Source organism: Lepidochelys kempii, chromosome 1 (genome assembly GCF_965140265.1).
Source record: "Lepidochelys kempii isolate rLepKem1 chromosome 1, rLepKem1.hap2, whole genome shotgun sequence".
Classification (NCBI taxonomy): Eukaryota; Metazoa; Chordata; order Testudines; family Cheloniidae; genus Lepidochelys; species Lepidochelys kempii.
In genome coordinates, this window is record NC_133256.1 from 327,058,283 (window position 1) to 327,083,861 (window position 25,579).

Here is a 25,579-nt window from a genome sequence, read left to right on the forward strand (position 1 = left end):
CTTTGACTCTGGTAACGATGGGCTTCCTGATAACGAATGTTATTGCAGCTTCGAGTTGCCAGTATATGATGGCAGTGGCTACAGTTCTGGCTGAGATCTCAATGCAGCACTGGACTTTAGTCAGAGCAGAGTGTTTGGTAGCCCTAGCAGGTTTGGCCCCTTGATTACTGGCAGCTATTCAGGGGACTCTTCATACTTGAGGTCAGGATCAGCTGCTTCTTCCCTATCTCCTTCCAGGATCTGGTGTTGCAAATCTTTTAGATCTTCTATGAAGGAGCATTATTGATAATGAGAGTGACTGGAGGATAGGAGTTCTTGGCTCATTGGCCTCTGGAACCCTACTCATTTCCAAATTGGCCTCCTTGTGATCCGTGGACTGTCTCACATTCTTCAAGAGCCCAGTCAACTGCTCGTTCTAGGCCAAGATCACTGAATTGTCTGGTTGCTTCATCTCCTGCCCGGCCTAGATGGGAGGCCCAACCCATATTGCCCCTGCTGAATTTCCAGTACAGCAAGAGGAACAACTTCTGCCTCAGAAGGAGGTTCTTGCTCCTCCACCTCTGTCATCCTCTTCACCAGATGATTCCCTAGCCCCAGACTCATCCTTCCTGGTTCTGGAAGACTTTAAGGCTTATCAGGACTTTCTAAGGAGGATGTCTGCAGCATAGGGTCTCCACACTGAGTTTGTCTGAGAGAACACCCATGGATTGCTGGACATTCTGCAGATTTCAGCCCCAGGAAGAGCAGCCTTCCCTATATATGAAGTTGTCTTGGAGCTGACAAGGTTCCTGTGGCATACACCAGTGTCTGTGCCTGCTACACTGAAATGTACTGACAAATGTCACTATGTCCCCGTTCAAGGATTTAAGTGTTTCTACTCACATCCAACTCCCAATTCGCTTGTGGTGACTGCTGCTAATGAGAGAATGTATCAAGGCAGATATAAATCCACGCCTAAAGATAAAGAAGCCAAGAAATCGGATTTAAGGGGGAGGAAGGTTTATTCTACATCTTCCCTCCAGATGTGCATTGCTGATCAGCAGGCACTCTTGTCTAAATATAACTTGGTAAGTTACCTGGGGATCTCAGGGAAGACTTCAAGGCTTTCCTGGCAGAGGGCTGTCTAGTGGCATAGACATCGGTGCAGTCAGCGCTCCATGTGGTGGACACCTCATTTCAGATTATGGCCTTGGCAATAACAACGAGGATGGCTTCTTGGCTGCAGAACTCTGGCATTCCTCCGGATATGCAACAGACCATAGAAGACTTACTGTTTGATGGATGGTCTTTGTTTTCTAAAAAGACAGATGAGACATTACATTCTTTTAAGGACTCCAGGGCCACGTTACACTCCTTAGGATTTATATCCCGACAGTTAAAAGGTGACCGTTGTTACGAATTACACCTGGTAGGACACGCACACAACTGCTGCAAATTATACCTGGTAGGACACGCACACCAATGCTACGAATTACACCTGGTAGGACACGCACACCAATGCTGCAAATTATACCTGATAGGACACGCATACAAATGCTATGAATTACACCTGGTAGGACATGCACACAAATGCTGCGAATTATACCTGATAGGTCACGCACAGTTCGAATCTAGGCTGAGGCACATAAACAAAGTCCACAACTGCAGAGTTCCCAAAAGACACTACGTTTATTATGCTCAAGCGTGGTGCCCCCCTGCTAGCCAGGAGGGGACCTTGAATACAGATTATACAAAGGTTATATACTTTTTAGCAAAGCATGTTGCCTTCGTTCATCGGAAACCTTAGCCAATAAACAAACCCTTGTGTTATCTACCACCTATCCCTGCTTGGTCCATTCCTCGTGCTATACCAGTATGTTAATTACACAGCATGGTCCTAAAGCCATGCATCAGTAACCTTTATTATCAGGATGGGAGGCCTCACATCAAGGCCAAGAGACAGGGAGTTAGAGACTGACAAAAACCAGATACTGGGAGTCAAGGCAGGCTGGAGACAAGGAGGAGGATTTTCACAGGGATTCAGTATCTAAGGATCACTCCTCCTGGTGTATGATGTGCTGGCATTTAAACAATGGTGGGCCCCAAACCAAAATGGAGTCACATGTGCTAACTTTTCCTTAACACCGTGAACCCATTTGTTGTCACCCAGAGAGCAATGGAAAGGCGAATGTGTAAGATATCGCTCCGTGATCATATCCCGAATGAGGAGATCAGAAGCCGTACAGAGGTGACCAATGTAGTGCGGGTGATGTACGATGCAAAGCAAAGATGGACGGGTCAAGTAGTCCGCAGGCAAGACAATAGGTGGAAAGCACATTCAGTGACTGGATCCCCAGAGACCACAAGCGACTGCTGGGCAGACCGAAAATGCGCTGCGCCGATCCCATGACAAAACTCTTTGGCCAGAAATGGAAAGAACGTGCTCACTCATCTGAATTGGATATATGCTTTTTTTCCTATTCCTCTCATCTTTCAGGTTATCCTCAAGCAGAAGTTGGACCATGCCAAATTGGTTCTTGTTGCGCTGGCTAGGCCAAGACAGTGTTGGTTCTCTTAGCTTCTCAATTTGTCTATTTGACCTCCCAGATCTCTTCCTCTATTTCCCGAACTACTGATTCAGCACCACAGCCAAGTTGCACATCCAGCTCTGAGCAGTCTATATCTCATGGCATGGATAGTGTGTGGCTAGATGAAGAGGAAGGTTAATGTTTGGGAGTAGATAGGAGTGTCCTATTTAACAGTCGGAAGCCATCTGCTAAGACTACCTGTTAGGCCAAATGGAAGCTTTTCAATTTGGTCAATATCTAAGGTAATTCCACTGATGTTATCTTATGTTCAGGACATTTTAGATTGTTACATTTGAAGTCCTTGGGTCTGCCTCGTAGCTGATCGAGGGTTCACTTGGCAGCAATCTCAGTGTTCCATCCTTCAGTCCAAGGGCAATCAGTTTTTCCAAACTCTGTGGTAGTGAGATTTCTGAACGGTATTGTCTGCTTGCTTCCACCTGTAATTGTGGGACCTTAATACTGTACTGGCTGCCCTCATGGGTTTTCTGTTTGAGTCACTAGCAACTTGCTCGTTGTCTCTCCTTTCCCAAAACACAGCCTTTTTTGTTGCTATAATTTCCACAAAAAGTGTCAGCGAAGTGAAGAACCTTATGGCAGGGCCTCCCCTTACTCAGCTGTTCAAAGACAAAGTGTCCTTGAGGCTACAGTTTCACCTTAACCAGGTTATTTACTTACCTGTATTCTTTCCTAAGCCACACTTGAATGTAGATGAACGGGAACATCGGACATTAGATGTGAGGTGGTGCCCGGCTTTCTGTCTGGAAAGAACTAAATCATTTTGTTCTCAGCTTTTTGTCTTTATGAAAGGTCAGCTAGTATCTGCACAAACAATCTTTAGGTGGATAATTTCCTGCATTACCACAGGTTATGGAGTAGTTCAGACCACACCCCCACAGACTTTATGGGCTCATTCAACAAGGGCTCAAGCAATATTGATCACATTTCTCAGCGATGTTGCAGTTTTGGACATTTGTAGGGCTGCTATATGGGCTTCTGTACAAACTTCTGCCAAAAATTGTGTGTTCGCCACAGTAGCTAGGTCAGATACAATTTTTGGGAAGCAGCTCTTCAGTCATAATTTAAGCAGGCTCTGAGTTCCACCTCCTACCAGTACTGCCTGTGGATCACCTGAGTGAGGGAATACATCTCTGCAACCACTCAAAGAAGATAAGACGGTTACTTACCTGTACAATAATGATTGTTCTTTTAGATGTGGGTGCAGACAGGTATTCTATGATCCACCCTGTGTCCCTCTACATGGGAGTCTTCAGTTTCTGATTCTGGTGCGAAGGAACTAAGGGAGGTTGGGGAGGTGTCACCCTTATGGGAGGGGCTATGAGGATCAGAGGGCATGAGCACCATCCTGATGGGTACTGCTAAGAAAAGTTCTCTGGTTTTGGTGCACGCACACCTGAATGGAATATGTCTGCACGCACAACTTAAAGAACCGCAGTTACAGTACAGGTAAGTAACCATCTTTTTTAAACAACTGAAACCAGGGGATTAAAATGGAAATGGTTATTCAGAGTTTACTATGGCAGTGGCCATTAATTCCTCTAAAACATGGATAAACACAACAATATTGTAAAAATACACAGTCCTTGAAAATATGATCTTAAAAATCTTCCTTAAAAACTCCTTTTGGGGGGCTAGCCTTCTGCTACTGATCAGCTTCCATGTGTTTTTGCTCTCATAAGGTCTTCAGGGCAGTGATGGTCTTGTTCTTTGTATGTTTGCAAAGTATCATGCACACCTCTGGCACTGCAAAGATGATAAAATAATAAATACTTTTTGATAAGATTGTAAATACATTTGAAAAATATTTGTAGGCCTTTCAAGCTTCCATTATTGAGCTGAAGCATGTGTACTTAGGGCCAAAATCTACTTGCCTAAAAGTCCTGGTCTACACACCTAAAAATTAGATTGACCTAGCTACCTCAATCAGGTCTGTAGTTAGGTTAACTTAACCCCTACTGTAGACACAGCTAGGTTGATGGAAGAATACTTCTGTTGACCTAACTACCACCTCTCAGAGATGTGTATTAACTACATTGATGGGAAAACCACTTGCATCAATATAGGAAGCCTGTATGCTATGGTGCAAGAGTGGCTGCTGTAGCCACTGTTGCGTAGGCATACCTAACTCCCCCAAACTGTCCTAATGATGTCAATGCAACTGCTCATGTGAGTTAGATGAGTAGTATTTGGCCCTAAGCATCACTCTCATGCTCCCCACAAGTTTGTTAAAATGACTCAATTTTTTTTTGATGTCTCTTCAATGTACTTCTGGGAGCTCTGTTCTAAGTCTAAGAGTCTGAAAACATGCAGCTGCGTGATTTTCATCATTCTTACACAGGGCGCTACTGCATATGTGCAGAACCACCCATCTTAAGGGAACATAAAAATAAAGCTATTAAGATTCAGTGCACCAAGATTTGGTAGAATGAAGGACGTTTCTGAAAGCAAGTGGGATTCAGGCAGAGGGAAAAAGCATATAAGGAAAATAGCTGGAATATCCAACAGGAAATTAATTTGTTCCTGGGTTACACATGCCATCTATCAATAAAAACAATAGGACCAAAGAATGTCCCAACTTAGACTCTGTGAAACTTAAAATAATTCCAATGGACATGACCAAATACATGTAGTATGGTGATGAAAGGCAAGAAAGCAATCTGGAGTACAAAACAGGTAAAGTGCCTCAAGACTTGGAACAAAAGAACTGTAGTCTATTTTAAAGATTAAAGATAAAAGCAAAATGGAGAATAAAAAGAAGACTTCTCTTACAGTTGTCTCCACAACTTCTCCCACATATTCCCTTATGCATGGAACACACTCCCTGACCTAATCCGTAAGGCTACTGCTCTCTCCTCCTTCAAATTGCACCACAAGAGCCACCTTTCCTGTGGTACCTACCAATTGGCTGGTCAGCCAGCCGATGACAAATTTATTGTATCAGTCAGGGGTAGCCAATTTAAAAAATAAAAACACCTACAAATCTAGGATGATTTGTATCCATCAGGAGCATTACAGTAGCTTGCCCATGTAATCATATAATCTTCCTTTCTCTTGCTATTGTCTGTACACAACAGACTGGGGCTACAAGATCCTACTGCAATATAAATAATAATGTGACAATAAATTGCTAAAGAGGTTATGATAAAAAATACAGGCCAGATTCTGATTTCATTTACATAGGTTTCTATCCAGAGCAACTCCCTTGGCTTTAGTGGTGTTACTCTAAATTTATGATGATTTGAAATCAGGATCTGGTGCTGCATTTTTAAAGTCTGTTAGAAAATGGGGCCAAAGAGAGAGCATGGCTTGTAAGGGATGAGAAGAGAATTTTATTAACAGAACCAGTAAACATTATCAGAAATGTACTGTAAATGAATCATTTGGCCCTGTGATCTCAAAGGAAAGTGCGTGACAGATTACACAACAGACATGTATTTCCAAGAAGATGAAATGTTAAAAGAAATTAAATGAATGCCAGATCCAGATGGAGAGAGAGAACTGACAGTTCTTCTTAGAATGCTTGCATATGTCCCTTACACTGTGTGGGGGTGTGTGTGTCCTGTGCTCTGGTGCCAGACAGTTTTCCTTAGCAGTGCCCATTGAGTTGACCCTGGCCAGCTCCTCGCTCCTTGTGCTCCAAAGAGGATATAAAGGGCAGAGCCGTCCTGCCCCTCCTTCAGTTCCTTCTTTCCTTGTGTGGCTGGCAGTTGCAGTGTCTTTGTTCTCTGTGAACCATCTTATTACTCCTAGGTTATTCACCTAGTAATATTCTTTTTCATCGTTTTCTATTAAAATTTTCCTTTTATTTTTTTCTTTGTTTCATATTTTATTTTTTACATTTTGTTTAAGTTTGCATTTTTTCCAGTCAGATGGACCTTTGGGCCTTGCCTGGTACCAGGTAGCCTATGCCAAGTTTCCTGGGTTTCAAACCTTACTTGGGTTGTCAGAAGCCCATGACTGTCAGTGGCCCTCGTTCATGCTGCCTCAAGTGCTTAGGTGAGAGTGACATAGAGACAGGAGCTCCATTTGTCTCAGCTTCCAGACCAGGACAAAAAGGCTGAGGGAAGAGCACCTTTGTTACAACTTGATGGAGGCTGGGTGAAGATTGTCATCTAGCACTGGCAGGTGTTGAGATTGTCTGCACTGGGACTCTCTATTCTGGACCCATCAACTATAAGCCAGGTACCACCTTCTTCGACTTCATCATCTCTCATTTGGTTCTGCAGGTCTCCTTGGATGCAGTGGACTTTGCAGCCAGGGCTATGGTGATGGCTGTTAGTATGCACTCCTTCCTCCTGGTTGTAGTATTCAGGGATTCCTATGGAGATGCAACGGACTATTGAGAACCTTTCCTTTGAAGTATGTAAATTATTTTCATCCAAAACTGATGAGACTTTACACACCCTAAAGGACTTGAGAGTGGTTCTAAAGTCCTTGGGCTTCTATACTCCAGCTACGAAGAGAACAAAATATCACCCTCATTACCAGACTAGGCAGCAATATTAGCCCTTCTGGCAGCCTGACCAGTATATGAGAAAGTAGAGATCACAGAGGGGGAGACCTATACCTTGTACTTCCTCAGGCCCTTCATCTAGGTGTCTCCAGGCTTTGAAGCAGTCCATTTGACTCTTATGTCAAGGACAGTATGCAGTCCAGCTATGATCTCATTGGCCTTTCCCCCCTTTTTAGGACAAGTAATCCCATTTCCTACATGTGTGGCAGTCTATTACTTTGGACAAATGAGTGCTTAGCATGGTGGAATCAGGATATACCCCACATTTTCTGTCTCACCCCCTTCCCCTTCTCTACGCAGTTCCTCTTCAAGGACCCCTCTCACGAGTCTGCACTAAGATGAGAAGTGTAGACTCTATATTATTTTTGAGCTATAGAAGAGGTGCCATCTCTTCATCAAGACAGGTTTTTATTCCTAATACTACCAGATACCCAGAGCCAGAGGTGGTCTCAGACTGGTGCTCATCCTCGACTGTTGGAACTTGAACAAGTACATCAAGAAGATAAAGTTCCATATGGCGCCCCTTGCTATGATCATCCCTGCCCTAGGTCTAGGGGACTGGTATGCTGTCCTCAACTTACAGGACGCACACTACCATGTGGAGATCCATCCTGGTCACAGGAAGTTTCTAAGGTTCATGATTGGAAAAGATGGTTATCAATTCACCCTTAGGTTTTTCATTTGCACCAAGTTTTCACCAAGTACATGGTGGTGATGGTAGCCTACCTCCGCCAAAGAGGTGTCCACCTTACCTGGGTGACTGGTCGGTTCAGGGTCAATCCAGACATCAGGTGGAGGCTTCTTTCCATCAAACTCTCCATCTGCTCAGCTTCCTGGGCCTGAAAATAAACAAAGAAAAGTCAATGTTATCACCTCTACTAAGAGCAGAGTTCATTGAGGAAGTCCTGCATTCAACCTCTGACAGAATTTCTGCCTCTTTACAAGTTCCAGGCTGTACAAGATCTGTGTGTGTCCCTCAAGGATCACCCACAAACCACTGTGAGGAATTGCCTGAGGCACTTAGGTCACACATGGCTGCACGGGAGCCCTCATGCCAGGCTGCACCTGAGAGTACTGCATCTGCAGATGTGGCTGAAATCAGTATGTCATCCTCATAGTTACCATCAGAACAAATTTGTGTGTATCCCAGATGGAGTGTTATCATCTCTGTGCTGGTGGATGAGTCATAGATTTATACAGTCCAAGGCCAGAAGAGACCATTGTGATCATCTAGTCTGACCTCCTGTATAACATGGGCCATAGAACTTCCTCAGAATAATTCTTAAGGCATATGTTAGGAAAACATCCATTCTTGATTTTAAAATTGTCAGTGATGGAGTCCACTACAACCCTTGGTAAATTGTTCCGATTGTTTACTCTCACCATTAAAAAGTTACACCTTATTTCCAGTCTGAATTTGTCTTTCAAATGGGGTGTCTGATTTTTCACCTGAATCAGTCTATATACTTACCGATTTTCCTTCTGAAGCTGCATGCTCATGTGTATGAGCAAGGGCTCGATACCCTAGCTTTGGCGTTTTACTTGCACAGGACATTTGGGTTTCTTTTTGTTTCATTTGCAGAGTGTATGAGAGGACAATCAGTTATAACACAGAGGGTATGTCTGCCCTAAAAGTGCTACTGTGCTAGACGCTCAGTACAGCGATATAAGGGGTTTTTCTGTTGCTGTAGTAAATTCACCCCCTCGAGAGGGGGTAGCTAGATCAACATAATTATTCTTCTGTCAACCCAGCACTGTCTACACCAGGGCTTTGGTTTAACTTAACTCATTTTCACACACCTGAGCAATGTAGCTAGGTTACCCTAAGTTTTAAGTATAGACCAGGGCAGAGACTCTCAAAATGGATCTCCAGCTGTATCGCTATGATTTATGCTGCTAAAAGGAATAAAGCCTCTAGACAAGCTGATAGTGCACTTGACCAGAGCCCTTTCAGCCTAGGTAGTGTTTGTGGCACATGTCCCTATTGTGGACATATGCAGGGCAGTGACATGGTCTTCAGTTCATACATTCGCCAGATATTATACATGGACTGCTGAAGCAAGGGAGGATGCAAATGCAGGAAAAGCAGTCTTACAGTCGCACTTCTGGTGAACTCTGAGCCCCACTGCCTGGGGTAATAGCTTGGACACAGGCAAGCACTTGAAGAAGAAAAATGGTTACTCATCTTACAACTATTGTTCTTTGAGATGTATTGCATATGTCCACTACATGACCCAGTGCATCATAGTCTATCATTGTCTTAGAATCATAGAATATCAGAGTTGGAAGGAACTTCAGGATGTCATCTAGTCCAACCCTCTGCTCAAAGCAGGACCAATCCCCAATTTTTGCCGAAGATCCCTAAATCGCCCCCTCAAGGATTGAGCTCACAACCCTGGGTTTAGCAGGCCAATGCTCAAACCACTGAGCTATCTCTCCCCTTCTGAGGCACAGGAGCTGAAGGAGGGTCAGGGCAGCTTTACCATTTAAGGTCTTGTTTGAAGCATGAAGATAGGAGGTGGGCAGGGCCACCCCTACAGGTACCGCTAGGGAAAACTCTTTGGCACTGGTGTACAGGCCGCGCACACACCCCAGCTATGTAATGGACATACATAACACATCTTAAAGAAGAACAGTTATGAAAAGGTGCATAAAGGTCCAGAAGTGCTGAACACCTACAATTCCTACTGAAGTCAATGAGCATTGCTGTTACTCAGTAACTTGGAAAGTCAGGCCCAGTTTTTTTGTTTTGTTTTTTCAAGAATTTTTTGTTACAACAGACACTGTGCTGTCTCAACTAGACATCAAGAATAAATGTGCTTCTCAAATTGTGCTTAGTCCAACCATAACTTATTGGGTTTAGTGCTGGTATTATTGAGAGACAGTCTCTGCTCTGTGATATACAGGAGGGCAGACTATCTAATCATTACAGTCCCTGTTGACCTTAATATTCATAAAAATTTGTGATTAATCCTAGTTTTCCAATTTTCTGCCCAGAGCAAACTATTGCAGATGAAGTTTAAATCTATTAAAAATGGAGCTGAGAATAGAAAAGATGAAACAACCTTTACTTTAAAAAAAAGTTATAAACAACCACTCTGTAATAACTGACTGAGTCCTGTATGTGTTGTTTAATCATTATTTTTTATTTAGATAATGTATGAAAAAGGGAGTAATTTAGTAACGGTTCAGATTTAGGCTCTATTGATAGTGATCAATGGCTTCATGTCTAGTTGGCAGCCGGTATCAAGTGGAGTGCCCCAAGGTCGGTCCTCGGGCCGGTTTTGTTCACTATCTTCATAAACGATCTGGAGGATGGTGTGGATTGCACCCTCAGCAAGTTTGCAGATGACACTAAACTGGGAGGAGAGGTAGATACGCTGGAGGGTAGGGATAGCATACAGAGGGACCTAGACAAATTAGAGGATTGGGCCAAAAGAAATCTCATGAGGTTCAACAAGGACAAGTGCAGAGTCCTGCACTTAGGACGGAAGAACCCAATGCACCGCTACAGAGTAGGGACCGAATGGCTCGGCAGCAGTTCTGCAGAAAAGGACCTAGGGGTTACAGTGGACAAGAAGCTGGATATGAGTCAACAGTGTGCCCTTGTTGCCAAGAAGGCCAATGGCATTTTGGGATGTATAAGTAGGGGCATTGCCAGCAGATCGAGAGACATGATCGTTCCCCTCTATTCAACATTGATGAGGACTCACCTGGAGTACTGTGTCCAGTTTTGGGCCCCACACTACAAGAAGGATGTGGAAAAATTGGAAAACATCCAGTGGAGGGCAACAAAAATGATTAGGGGACTGGAACATATGATTTATGAGGAGAGGCTGAGGGAACTGGGCTTGTTTAGTCTGCAGAAGAGAAGAATGAGGGGGGATTTGATAGCTGCTTTCAACTACCTGAAAGGGGGTTGCAAAGAGGATAGATCTAGACTGTTCTCAGTGGTAGCTGATGACTGAACGAGGAGTCTCAAGTTGCAGTGGGGGAGGTTTAGGTTGGATATTAGGAAAAACTTTTTCACTAGGAGGGTGGTGAAACACTGGAATGCGTTACCTGGGGAGGTGGTGGAATCTCCTTCCTTAGATATTTTTAAGGTCAGACTTGACAAAGCCCTGGCTGGGATGATTTAGTTGGTGATTGGTCCTGCTTTGAGCAGGGGGTTGGACTAGATGACTGCTGAGGTCCCTTCCAACCATGATATTCTATGATTCTAATAGGATTATTTTTTGGCATGATATGCAGATAGTTATACTGCAACCATCTCTAAACAGGTTCATTATTAGCAGAGATTCTGTAATGCAGCAATTACCATGAGCATTGTACAATGAAAGTTAATTGTATAAATTTTCTATAATAATTTAAGGCAAAAAATATAACTTTCCCTAGGTATTCTAAAGAAAGAAAACATCAAGAGCAGGAAAGGAATTACCTGTATTTAGTAATTTATCATCACATAGTTGACATGCTCGTAAGTCTGGTTTCGACTAGAGGAAAACTACTCTGACACTTGTTTATACCTACATAAAAGAATAGATGTTTTTTGTAACCTCAGGCTAATCACACAATGGCCAAACATTTCAAACTTCATTTCCTATTGTTAGGCACCTGAATCGATGTTTAGGGATTACACGTGGCCTGACTTTTAGAATTGCTGAGCCCCTGCAATCTCCATTGACTTCAGCATCTCTGAAAAGCCATGTCACTATTTAAATATGGAATTTGGTATCTGACTTCAGTTTGAAAATTTTGGTCTAAGTGGCTTGTTCAGTCACACAGGCAGTGTGTGTGATTTTGATGGGGGTACTCTTAGGAGTAAGGATTTGCAAGATCAAGCTCTAGAACTTTAACAGTAATGCTTTGTGCAACAGTAGAAATTCTGGACTAATCAGAACATATTTTGACTTATTTTAAAGCACACCAGAAAATGTAGGAAAGCAAAATTCTAAATGAGAGATACTATTTGTACAAAAGCAAACCAACATACGTTATAGCTGTTGACCTTTAAGCGTATAAAGAGATATGTGGATCAAAGTCTCAGCACAAGTTGAAAATAAAGTGGCACATGGTTATTATTAGTGAGAAACAGTAAACTCATATCAGCCTGTATTTGAAGGATTTGAGGGCATAGACTTCCAGTGTGTGGGCATACATAATAAAAAGTTGTCCTTTGGTATTGCCTCCTGCTATAGCCTCAGATGACTTTTGGCTCTAGCAAGTGAAGATCCTCTCTCAATAATCAGAGTAAATGGTCACTTTCTATTCTGCTAGAAGCCTGTGCAAAACAACAATAATAAACTGTGTTCAATAGATGCTTGTCCATCCCAATAATAAAGTAAATGAAACACTCTTTTAAAACCTTCTAAAATAAATTGGTTAAAAAAATAAATCTAGGTCACAGTGATAGATTGGAACAGAATAAGAAGGATTTAAAGATGAACTCTAAGGGAGCTAACTAATACGTATGCTGTGCCAAAGACTTGGGGACACATTCTGCCCCTTCTCTGTGGCCATTGGGGTTCCCAGACACAATGGAACTGATATGATTTCACTGTGTAAGAAGACAGATAGAATTTCGAGAGCCCAGGCAGTGGGTGCACATGCTCTGCATGCTGCCTAGCACTACTTTGCAGCAGATTCCTGCTTGGACTTGCACAGTGGAGTTTGGGGGAAGGGAAAACTGGGAGATCCACCAGTACAGATGCATAGACTGTTGCCCCTTGTAGAATGGAGGTGCTGGAAGAACGGGCTAATGCAGCTCTCTTAAGGAGTTCCCTAGTATTGATTAGGAGGTGAAAGTATATGTTGTTCTTTTCACACCTCCTACCTGATACAATCAACACAGCTTTAGTTTTACTGAGGTTTAATCTCAGCCAGTTTCATGTTAGGTATTTTTAGTAAGGTGCTCTGAAACCACATATCCCCTTCAGAGTTATGAATGAGATAAGCATGTTGGATAGTGGGCACCATTAAAAGATAAGCAGATGCTAAGCAGCAACTTCAATGTAGAACAGCATTTCTTTCAAATGCATATGGCAGCAAGGCATTGTGATTGAACTGTGATAAATATCGACAAGTGGATGAGTAGATTCTGTCATCGTGACAATGATAGTTTAGATCATATTTTCCACAAATCTCCAGGGCCCTGATATAGAGAATGAGGATATTCAGAGCCAGGAGAGAATTCTGGGGAGCACAGCACCATATATGATTCCAGACTATACCAATGAAGATTCACCAAGTGATACTAACGGACCATTCTGTCATGTATGACTGGAGCCGGTTCATCATATTCCCAATTATTCCAAGTTGCTCACCAGGTGATATTATAGAATCAAATCATCCACAAAATCAAAATCTACCAATAGATGTAAAAATTCCTATGAGTATAGGCTATTTTATACATTGTGGTAAGAATAACTGTGACTCCCAATGACTTCTTGGACCACTTCAGGTGGATTAGACTTGCTGCATTGCTACTCTAGTGGAACTTGGCTGTACAGTCTTGTTTCTTACAAACTGAAGGCATAATAGTCTTGCTATGTAACTATGAGATTTAGTGCCTCTCAAAATTCTTTCCCCCTAAATAGCCTGCGCTCCTTGTTTTGCCAAACATATTATTAATGAAGTGCCTAGCACAATGGGGCTTCATTCTTGTCAATCCCTAGGCTCTATTGTAGTGAAAATAATAATAGAGAATAGTTCTTACATAGTGGACTCTGATGTGTTCATCAGATTTCAGATCCAGAGCATCTTGGATGATCTATTCTAGGTTAATGGGTACTTGTAACATTTTTAGAAGGGATTATAAAGTTTTCAGATGTAAAAAAACCCAATAAGGAATAGTACCTGAGACTTTGGTGTTCATTTTGTAAATGGGTGGTTTATATACTAGGACCCAATATTACTGTAGTTGTACAAAATAGTTGTAGTTTAGATATGAAGTAATGCCAATTTTAGTTATAGTTTAGTAAAAAATCTTTAACGAACGTTAGTAATTCACTACTGGGTAAAGTAGATTAATGTTGGTTCTAAATGGCAGTATAGAAATGGTACTGAAAAAAAGGCCACTCCACAAGTCTGAACCTACCACCAAACGCCTGGGCTCTGATTCAGGATAGCATTTAAGCACATGCTTAAAGCCACCCCTTTTCAGGAGAACACTTAACATATCCTTAACTTTAAGCACAAGCTTACATCCACTTGGGCCTTAAACACATGCTTATGTGCTGACCTGAAAAGGGATGCTTTGGTGAGCAAAAATGAGAAACCTTCTAGCTGTTTGTGACTCCCTTGAAAGTAATGATTGACCCTCAAAGATAGATATGTCCACTGGGGAAAATTCAATTTCTTTACATAACATAAGAATGGCCATACTGGGTCAGACCAATAGTCCATCTACCCCAGTATCCTGTCTTATCATAGAATCATAGAATATCAGGGTTGGAAGGGACCTCAGGAGGTCATCTAGTCCAACCCCCTGCTCAAAAGCAGGACCAATCCCCAATTAAATCATCCCAGCCAGGGCTTTGTCAAGCCTGACCTTAAAAACTTCGAAGGAAGGAGATTCCACCACCTCCCTAGGCAACACATTCCAGTGTTTCACACCCTCCTAGTGAAAAAGTTTTTCCTAATATCCAACCTAAACCTCCCCCACTGCAACTTGAGACCATTACTCCTTGTCCTGTCCTCTTCTACCACTGAGAATAGTCTAGAACCATCCTCTCTGGAACCACCTCTCAGGTAGTTGAAAGCAGCTATCAAATCCCCCCTCATTCTTCTCTTCTGCAGACTAAACAAGCCCAGTTCCCTCAGCCTCTCCTCATAAGTCATGTGTTCCAGACCCCTAATCATTTTTGTTGCCCTTTGCTGGACTCTTTCCAATTTATCCACATCCTTCTTGTCGTGTGGGGCCCAAAACTGGACACAGTACTCCAGATGAGGCCTCACCAATGTCGAATAGAGGGGGACGATCACGTCCCTCGATCTGCTCGCTATGCCCCTACTTATACATCCCAAAATGCCATTGGCCTTCTTGGCAACAAGGGCACACTGCTGACTCATATCCAGCTTCTCGTCCACTGTCACCTCTAGGTCCTTTTCTGCAGAACTGCTGCCTAGCCATTCGGTCCCTAGTCTGTAGCTGTGCATTGGGTTCTTCCGTCCTAAGTGCAGGACCCTGCACTTATCCTTATTGAACCTTATCAGATTTCCTCCAATTTGTCTAGGTCCCTCTGTATCGTATCCCTGCCCTCCAGCGTATCTACCACTCCTCCCAGTTTAGTATCATCCGCAAATTTGCTGAGAGTACAATCCACACCATCCTCCAGATCATTTATGAAGATATTGAACAAAACCGGCCCCAGGACCGACCCCTGGGGCACTCCACTTGACACCGGCTGCCAACTAGACATGGAGCCATTGATCACTACCCGTTGAGCCCGACAATCTAGCCAACTTTCTACCCACCTTATAGTGCATTCATCCAGCCTGTACTTCTTTAATTTGCTGACAAGAATACTGTGGGAGACCATGTCAAAAGCTTTGCTAAAGTCAAGAAACAAAACATCCACTGCTTTCCCTTCATCCACAGAACCAGTAATCTCATCATAGAAGGCGATTAGATTAGTCAGGCATGACCTTCCCTTGGTGAATCCATGCTGACTGTTCCTGATCACTTTCCTCTCATGTAAGTGCTTCAGGATTGATTCTTTGAGGACCTGCTCCATGATTTTTCCGGGGACTGAAGTGAGGCTGACTGGCCTGTAGTTCCCAGGATCCTCCTTCTTCCCTTTTTTAAAGATTGGCACTACATTAGCCTTTTTCCAGTCATCTGGGACTTCCCCCATTCACCACGAGTTTTCAAAGATAATGGCCAATGGCTCTGCAATCACAGCCGCCAGTTCCTTTAGCACTCTCAGATGCAACACGTCCGACCCCATGGACTTGTGCACGTCCAGCTTTTCTAAATAGTCCCTAACCACCTCTTTCTCCACAGAGGGCCGGCCATCTATTCCCCATGTTGTGATGCCCAGCGCAGCAGTCTGGGAGCTGACCTTGTTAGTGAAGACAGAGGCAAAAAAAGCATTGAGTACATTAGCTTTTTCCACATCCTCTGTCACTAGGTTTCCTCCCTCATTCATTAAGAGGCCCACACTTTCCTTGGCTTTCTTCTTGTTGCCAACATACCTGAAGAAACCCTTCTTGTTACTCTTAACATCTCTCGCTAGCTGCAGCTCCAGGTGCGATTTGGCCCTCCTGATTTCATTCCTACATGCCCGAGCAATATTTTTATACTCTTCCCTGGTCATATGTCCAACCTTCCAGTTCTTGTAAGCTTCTTTTTTATGTTTAAGATCCGCTAGGATTTCACCGTTAAGCCAAGCTGGTCGCCTGCCATATTTACTATTCTTTCGACACATCGGGATGGTTTGTCCCTGTAACCTCAACAGGGATTCCTTGACATACAGCCAGCTCTCCTGGACTCCTTTCCCCTTCATGTTAGTCCCCCAGGGGATCCTACCCATCCGTTCCCTGAGGGAGTCGAAGTCTGCTTTCCTGAAGTCCAGGGTCCGTATCCTGCTGCTTACCTTTCTTCCCTGTGTCAGGATCCTGAACTCAACCAACTCATGGTCACTGCCTCCCAGATTCCCATCCACTTTTGCTTCCCCTACTAATTCTTCCAGGTTTGTGAGCAGCAGGTCAAGAAAAGCTCCCCCCCCCAATTGGCTCCTCTAGCACTTGCACCAGGAAATTGTCCCCTACGCTTTCCAAAAACTTCCTGGATTGTCTGTGCACCGCTGTATTGCTCTCCCAGCAGATATCAGGAAAATTAAAGTCACCCATGAGAACCAGGGCGTGCGATCTAGTAACTTCTGCGAGCTGCCGGAAGAAAGCCTCATCCACCTCAACCCCCTGGTCCGGTGGTCTATAGCAGACTCCCACCACTACATCACTCTTGTTGCTCACACTTCTAAACTTAATCCAGAGACACTCAGGTTTTTCTGCAGTTTCGTACCGGAGCTCTGAGCAGTCATACTGCTCCCTTACATACAGTGCTACTCCCCCACCTTTTCTGCCCTGCCTGTCCTTCCTGAACAGTTTATAACCATCCATGACAGTACTCCAGTCATGTGAGTTATCCCACCAAGTCTCTGTTATTCCAATCACGTCATAATTCCGTGACATCACCAGGACCTCCAGTTCTCCCTGCTTGTTTCCAAGGCTTTGTGCATTCGTATATAAGCACTTGAGATAACCTGCTGATCGCCCCTCATTCTCAGTATGAGGCAGGAGCCCTCCCCTCACAGACATTCCTGCCTGTGCTTCCTCCCGGTACCCCGCTTTCCCACTTACCTCAGGGCTTTGGTCTCCTTCCCCGGTGAACCTAGTTTAAAGCCCTCCTCACTAGGTTAGCCAGCTTGCTCGCAAAGATGCTCTTTCCTCTCTTCGTAAGGTGGAGTCCGTCTCTGCCTAGCACTCCTCCTTCATGGAACACCATCCCGTGGTCAAAGAATCCAAAGCCTTCTCTCCGACACCACCTGCGTAGCCATTCATTGACTTCCACGATTCGACGGTCCCTACCCAGGCCTTCTTCTTACAGTGGCCAATGCTTCAGAGAGAATGAACAGAACAGGTAATCATCAAGTGATTCATCCCCCGTCATCCATTCCCAGCTTCTGGGAAACAGAGGCGAGGGACACTTCAGAGCATGGGTTTGTATCCCTGCCCATCCTGGCTAATAGCCACAGATGGACCTATCCTTTATGAACGTATCCAGTTCTTTTTTGAACGCTGTTATAGTCTTGGCCTTCACAACATCCTCTGGCAAAGAGTTCCACAGGTTGACTGTGCGTTGTGTGAAGAAATACTTCCCTTTGTTTGTTTTAAATCTTCTTTATTTTCAGCTGGGGTCAGGATGAAGGATCTTATATTTTTCATTACTATTTTTAGGTGTGGCAGGATTTGATTTAAATAGTTACTCAGTAAATGTTGATTTCACCTGACACACTGAAATCAACAAAAAAAATACATCGGTAACAGTGGGCAAGCGCAGCCCGGCCTGCACCTTGTGCTTGCAGGGATCCAGTGTCACTGACTCCGTGGCAGTGTAGGGAGCTCTCTGCAGGCTCACTCACCAGTTGGGAGTGAGGGGCTGCCTCCAGGTAGGAACTGTTCAGCAGGCCAGGCAGCCAGGCCTAGTCCTCCTCTTTGCGGTTCTGGCTAGAAGTATCTGCTGTACCCTGCCAGGACTGCATCCTTTGCCGCCTCTTGTACCTGAAAGCATCCAGCAGTCCCGTTGTGAAACTCTGAAAATTTATTCTAAACGATAAAAACCAGAAAAAAAGATTAAAAATAATAATCAATATTAATTGTCGAATTTACCACACACAAAAAGAATTCTGCCAACCCTATTTTTTTCAGTGGTCTAGGTTTCCAGAATTGGCAAAATCTACGCTTCTGTCATCAGCACAATAGTATCCACATCTGGATCCCAGACTATTTTTACACATTCTTATTTTTCTTTATCACGTTTCCTTCTTGAGCAGCATGGCTGTTCTGAAAGATAGCAGATAATTTGCTGGTCAAAATGTTCACACACCACTCATATAGAAGAAAATGAAAAATTTGTTTTCTGAAGGCTCACTTTGTACTTTGTTTTGGTTTTACTACTGTAAAGCGTGCAAGTCCCCAGACATTTGGCATCAGTATAAACTTTTAAACATCAAAACTCTCATTCTCCTTAGGGCTTGAGAACGATGGTCAGTTTGTGCTGGTCCTTGCCCCCAGTGCACAAGGAAAAGAAAATTCAAACTATCTTCTATTCCCAACATTGGGACTTGCCATAGTTGCACTCCTGAAAACAGGAACTGCTCCCTGCAGGCACAATGTCCCCTGGAGCTCCTGCTAGGGTAGTCTGACTGTATACTACCTCTGGCTTGTGCTTAACAGGAACCATTTGGCCCTTGATTTGAGGCATAATTTAAATGTAAAATAATTGAATATAAAGCTTGGTTGAAGAACTGCAACTAATATTTGTTTTTTGCCCACATAGTTAATGTAGACTTGTTTGTGAAAAGCTCTTGTTTCAGTCCAAAATTTTGAAGCAAATCGGTGAAATTGTTCACTTTATGAAAATGCTAATTTGTTTACTGGAAGTGAAAACATACCATGCATCTCTGCTTTCTCTACTTCCTTTTCTCACTTATATGAAAAAGTTCATGGTTGTTGTTTTTTCAACAAACAATTTTTTAAAAGACCACACAGCAATTTTTATCTAACTTGGCTGGAGTGAAGAGATCTGCAGAAAAGCCATACATTTGTTGATTTCCAAACATGAGTGGATACAGATAGGAAATCCACATCAGATGGCAGTTCTCCCTAAGGAACTCAGAAGTATTAATTGAATTTAATTAATTTAAGGAGCTGGTATGTAATGAAAATTATTTCTAGCTCTAAAGAAAAGAGTACAAATCAACATGATGTTACTTTGGACCATGTGAGGATGGCTACATAAAGGGATCATTTTCTGGAGGATAGAACAGAGGAAGGAGATCTCACTCTATCTTGAACTCTTTATATGACTTCAGGCAGCTCACTAATTCAACATCTCTGGGCCTCACTTTACTCTGTAGAACTGAGATAATATCTCACAGAGGTATTGTTTGGGTAAGTTAGTTAATGTCTTTAAAAGGTGTAATCCTCAGATGGAAGGTGCGAGATGCTGTAAGTTTAGGACATTATTATCATCTATCTTAACAAAATGTTATTTCACAGATGTGTTATTATAATATAAAGTTGAAATTTATTTGATGTGTTTTCAGAGCTTGGCAGCCCTGGCCCACACTAGAAGAATGAAGGAACTTTCTGTATCTGAATGTAGGAAGATCACTGATATGGGAATTCAGGTAAGATCAACCAGACCCTTTTATAGGGATATAGACAGATGTCCTCGTAGAAGTCCCTCTGCTTTCTCAAATTAACAATGTCAAAAACTGAGCTTATTTTGCTTTAAAACCCTCTCAATCACTGTCCATCACCCAATCCTGCAGCATTGGTGATATCACTGATTTTTCTCTTTCCTTTTCCCAGCATATTATGGCCATCAGTGAATTTTAAATTTTCTCCCTCTATATTATCTCTAAAATACTCACCTTCCTAAATATCAATTATTCTAACCTTCTCCTTTCTAGCCTCCCCACTCTCCTCTTCTGTCAATCCAAAATACGGCAGCTAAATATCTTCCTGTAACATTGCATTAACTGTGACTCTCCTCCACTCATGGAGTCCCTTCACTGGCTTTTATGTATCAGTCTTAAATTCATAAGCCTCACTTTCAAAAAACCTTCATCACTCTGCTCCTGCTTATAACTTGTCTCTATTTCCACCTATTCTCCATCTCAATCCGACCTTAGTGAATTTCATCATAAACATTTTTATGTCATAAATGTTTTCCTTTCTAAAATGATTGATTTATTCTGCACTTTTGAAGTTGTAATGTTGGGCTGTATACAACATAAAGATGCTGTTTGGTTACAGTTGTGACCATGAGATGTGTTCTTTAAGATATTGCTTTATATGTTTCTGTGTAGTGGTAGTTTAGAAAGAAAACATATCCAATATCTTTGTTTAGAAGGTGTCCTCAGTTAACAACCAATCTAACAGCAGCTATATCTTTACAATGCGATCAGAAAGGGAAAGTAATTACATGGTATAGAAACAACCTTTGTTTTGAAGCCACCCGCAGTTTGAAGTTACTAAAGAGGGAACTATTTGCATTCATTGGAAACTCTGACCTCTAAATAAAGTTATACAGTAATTAAACATTTTTACTTCAAAGTGTCTAGCAATTGTCATAAAAATACTTTATTTCAGCTCAGTATTTCACTGGAACAGCACGTTTGATGAATTGTTTTAAGTTTCGGATTTACTGACGCATGCAGCATCTGTTTTTAATTATTATCAGTGATGTTATTTTCCAGCTGAAGATTTGTCACATTGACAGTATGACTGTAAAGGTTACTTGCATATTGAAATTCTGATTTATCATTTTGTTTCTGTCTTTATTGTTTTAATTGTCATTGATATAGCATCGTAGATCTTCATGGTGCTTTTGGAAACAATACACAACTAAGGCCTCGACTTTATATATGTGCATACACTTTTATGCATTCACAAGTTGTGCATGAAGAGCGCCTAAAGTACGATTACAAATAGAGGATAACTTGTGCAAGCAAATATCTTTGTACATGTTCAAGCATGATTTACATGTGCACACTGAGCATTTTGCACATGCAAAAGTGCATCACACTTTTCCACAAAGACCTTTAAACGTTTCCACCTAAGTCTCTGCCTGTAGACTCTAACACTCTAATTCTGCAAAATACTTAATTACATGAGTAAATGTTATTTACTTCAAGAACATGCTTACCTGCTTTTCTGAGTAGGATGGGATTACTGTTCTGAAGGTTAATCATGTGCTGAATTGGGCCCTAAATTAAGACAAGAGAAACAGGAGGAAATGACAAATTCTGAGAGAACAATGGCAAAGACAATAAGATTATGGAGTTGCTGTATTGATTTCATAGAATATCAGGGTTGGAAGGGACCTCATCTAGTCCAACCCTCTGCTCAAAGCAGGACCAATCCCCAAATTTTTCCCCAGATCCCTAAATGGCCCCCTCAAGGATTGAACTCACAACCCTGGGTTTAGCAGGCCAATGCTCAAACCACTAAGTTATCCCTCTTCCCCGTATTGATATATTTATTAATATAACTATCTAAAGATGATAAGCTTCCCTGAAGAAATGATTTTGAGACGGGATTTAAAGAAGGATGGGGGGAAGTGTGGCAGACAAGTCAGATAGGCATAAAAGAAGCTATCTAGTAGGACTGGTTGAAAACTCAAGTTTTACCTGTGTGAAAAATTGCCAATGATTTCATTTGAAAATTTTCACAGAAAATTTCGGTTTTCCTATAAAAAAATTGAAATGAAATAAAAATGTGTTTCAATTTGAATTGAAAATTTTGTTTTGTTTAAAAAAAGTATTGAAAAATCAAATGTCATTGAAATCAAACATTTTCTGAAACATTTCAATTTCAATAACACTGCATTTTTCTACAAAAAATAATTGGAATCCATTTTTTTTGACCAGCGGTAGTATTGATGTGAGTGTGGGAGAAGGAAATAGAGAGGTTAGTTAGATGAGCATCAAGCAAAGAGAGAGTTTGGGGAGGTGAAAGGTGACAAGGCCAGAGAGGTAGGAAGAAGCTTGTTTGTGGAAGGTCTTGAAGGAGCTTGAATTTGATGAAAGAGACAACAGAGAGAAAGTGTCTGGATTTGCAACAGAAATTGGGCCATTGGGTGTGCAGATGAGATGAGTGTCAGGATTGAGATGCTTGAAAATAGAGATCTTCTGAAATTGACCTTAATTCTTAATAAGACAAACTCCCATGCTCACCTCTATCCCAGATTTAGTTAACGAGCAAACACCTGTATTGGAAAGAAAATGGCCTGTGTTTTATTCATTTATCATAAAGAAGGTGATGTGATTACTATAATATTTGATTTGCTGACACTATAAAGATGTCATGTTATTTACCTTCTCCACATTTTCTAAAAATCAGTATGGAGACATACATTTCCTTTCCATATCACAATGACATAAATCAACACTAATCAGGAACTTAAGATTGTTCTCATTGCCAGTGGGCAATGAGGTGGGATTTATATCTTACTTCAAATGAGAACAATAGTTGGAGTAGGATATAAACAGCAGCTGCAGTTTATACTTTAAACTGCACCTGATAAACACTCCTGACTACATGTGACAGAGAAATGCTGAGATCTCCTATTCACTGGCGATCATCACACTCATGCCATAAGCAGCGGGGGACCCCATGGCTGCAGGTGTTGGCATTGCCATTGTGTAACCCCAGTCTTTGACTCCCACAGCTTTTTCCATTATAGGACTCCACATCCATAACTTTAAAGCCATATATTATAGGAATGAGTCAGTCCCTACTACACCCCAGGAGATGCATCTGGATTTAATTTTTTTACTCTGCATACACACAAAGATCTACAGACAAGCCACTGGCAGAACTGATGCCTTAGAGAACAATTCTGATTGGACTTTCTTACATGTTCCATGTAATTGAAACATAAACAATGTCAGAACAGAAATATCTCTTCTAATTTATGAAAGCCAGTATATAGCCATCTGGGTTTTTATATAAGGATCAAGAGGACTGTCACATGATGTTTAGACGCAAAGCTTGTCTTCAGTGCAAAATATTCAGTTTCTCATCTATATAAAGTCAGCTCCCTAAAATTGAACATGGCTCACAAGATAAATCAGCATCTTGACTCAAAATAAAAACTTTCTCACTACCTCTGCAATTATGCCATGAGAAACTCCCCTGTAGGTCAGCTGCCAGTAGGGAGCTCCTGGGTACATAGCAACTATAGGAGCCATGTTGCCAAGAAAGCTGGAGGGGTAAGGAAAAAGGAATGATTGTGAAGTGGACAGGCTAGAAATTATTGCAGAGATTGAAATTTCCTGTCCCCGTTAGAGGATTTTCCTATCTAGGGAATCTAGACCTATCATATTATGAAATACTTGTAGCAGTGGTGAGCTGGAGCTGGTTCGCACCAGTTGGCTAGAACCGGTTGTTAAATTTAGAAGCCCTTTTAGAACCGGTTGTCCTGCGAGGCGCCGACTCCATGGGTGCTCCGGGGCTGGAGCACCCATGGGGAAAATTTGGTGGATACAGAGCACCCACTGGCAGCTCCCCACCCCGCGCCCAGCCCCAGCTAACCTCCACTCCGCCTCCGCCTCCTCCCCTGAACGCGCCGCCCCGCTCTGCTTCTCTGTCCTCCCCCCCGGCCCAGCTTCCCGCGAATCAGCTGTTTGCGCAGGAAGCCGGGGGGCTGAGAAGCAGGTGGCGGCTTCGCGCTCAGGCCCAAGGAGGCGGAGCAGAGGTGAGCTGGGGCGGGGGTCCACAAGGAGGGCCGCCCACGCCACAGCAGGTAACCCGGCGGGGGGCCCAGGAGGACCGCTCCCCGCCCCAGCTCACTTCCACCTCCCTGGGCCTGAGCGTGAAGCCGCAGCCTGTGTCTCAGCCCTCCCTGGCTTCCCGCACGAACAGCTGATTCGCGGGAAACCGGAGGGGGGGGCAGAGAAGCAGAGTGGGGTGGCGCGTTCAGGGGAGGAGGCGGAGTGGAGGTGAGCTGGGGCCTGGCGCGAGGCGGGGAGCCGCCGGTGGGTGCTCTGCACCCACCAAATTTTCCCCATGGGTGCTCCAACCCTGGAGCACCCAGGGAGTCGGCGCCTAAGGCGCCACTTTTGATGTGATCAGTGGGGGGAGTGGCCGCTCCTGTTGCTCCCCCCCAGCTACGCTCCCCTGCCCCTAGGAGCCAGAGGGACCTTCCGGATGCTTCCTGGGAGCTGCCCCAGGTAAGCACCGCCAGGACTCCCCACCTCACCCCGGCAGGTGCCTCTGGCTCTTAGGGGTGGGGTGGGCAGCCACTACAGTGGCCCACGAGCCCCTCCTGCCTGGTTTTGGGGGTAGTCAGGGGACAGAGGAGGGGGGTAGTTGGGGCAAAGGTCCCGGTGGGGCATCAAGGAACGTGGGGGGGTTGGATGGGGCAAGAGTCCCGGGGGGCCGGGGTGAGCCACAACCCCCTCGTGGGGTGAGGAGGGAACCGGTTGTTAAGGTTTTGGCAGCTCATCACTGCCGTGTAGACAGTTATTCTATTTCCCCCTTCCTACCCATTCCTTAGTGCTAAACTATATATATAGTACTTTTCCACCTAAGACCATTCCTCTTCTCTCAATTCCCTCCAATGTGCTGACTAGAGCTGGGCAAATGTTTTCAGAATAACAGTTTATTTGCTGAAAGCTGCAGTTTTGGGTTATGTGGTGTTGTGGGGTGGCTTTCTCTCAGTATTTCCTGTTGAAGCTGTTCCACTTTGTATAAATAATTAAATATTCATTTGACACAGGGACTGGCACCCCCGCCTTGGCAAGTGTCCTAACCCCATGTTAGAGTGCTCTCCATGGTGCAGTGAATATTTAATTATTTATACGAAGAGGAACAGCTTCAAGAGGCGAGACTGAGAAAGATCCACCAAGGATACCCTATAGCCCGGCACTCATTTGCAGTATGGGAGATCTCTGTTCAAACTCCTGCTCCAAATTAGGCAGAGTGAGGACTCTTCCCATATCCCATGAAAGTGCTCTACCACAGGGGCATGGGGGGGGGCACTATCACCTCCTCGTCCGGTGGTTTTTGTGAATGGCATTCCACATTTCCTTTTATTTTAATAAAAAAGCAGCTAAAATCCCCCCACTCAAAACAAAATATTTTATTTTACCCAAATCATTTTTTCTTTCACTAAGAAACCAAACAAGTTTTCATTTCATTTGATGTGAAGCACATTTTTTTTCAGTTCAGCCAGCAAACTAAAAAA

At 43.2% G+C, this 25,579-nt stretch overlaps 2 protein-coding genes across 10 annotated transcripts in view; one reads left to right on the forward strand and one right to left on the reverse strand.

Annotated features, from left to right (window-relative positions):
* Positions 1-1,164, reverse strand: part of LRRC17 (leucine rich repeat containing 17) — a 60,211-nt gene extending 59,047 nt beyond the window's left edge. Inside the window, exon 1 of the mRNA XM_073328556.1 lies at positions 1,077-1,164. The gene's annotated coding sequence lies outside the window, so the exon portion shown is untranslated. The remainder of the gene's footprint in view (positions 1-1,076) is intronic.
* FBXL13 (F-box and leucine rich repeat protein 13) overlaps positions 1-25,579 on the forward strand; it is a 178,815-nt gene that overhangs the window by 137,486 nt on the left and 15,750 nt on the right. For all 9 annotated transcript variants that reach the window (XR_012156835.1, XM_073328536.1, XM_073328539.1 and 6 more), the window contains one exon: positions 19,929-20,012. Coding sequence is in view for 8 of the 9 variants with exons in the window: in XM_073328536.1 (XP_073184637.1) it covers positions 19,929-20,012 (84 nt within the window). In the remaining variant the exon portion in view is untranslated. The remainder of the gene's footprint in view (positions 1-19,928; positions 20,013-25,579) is intronic.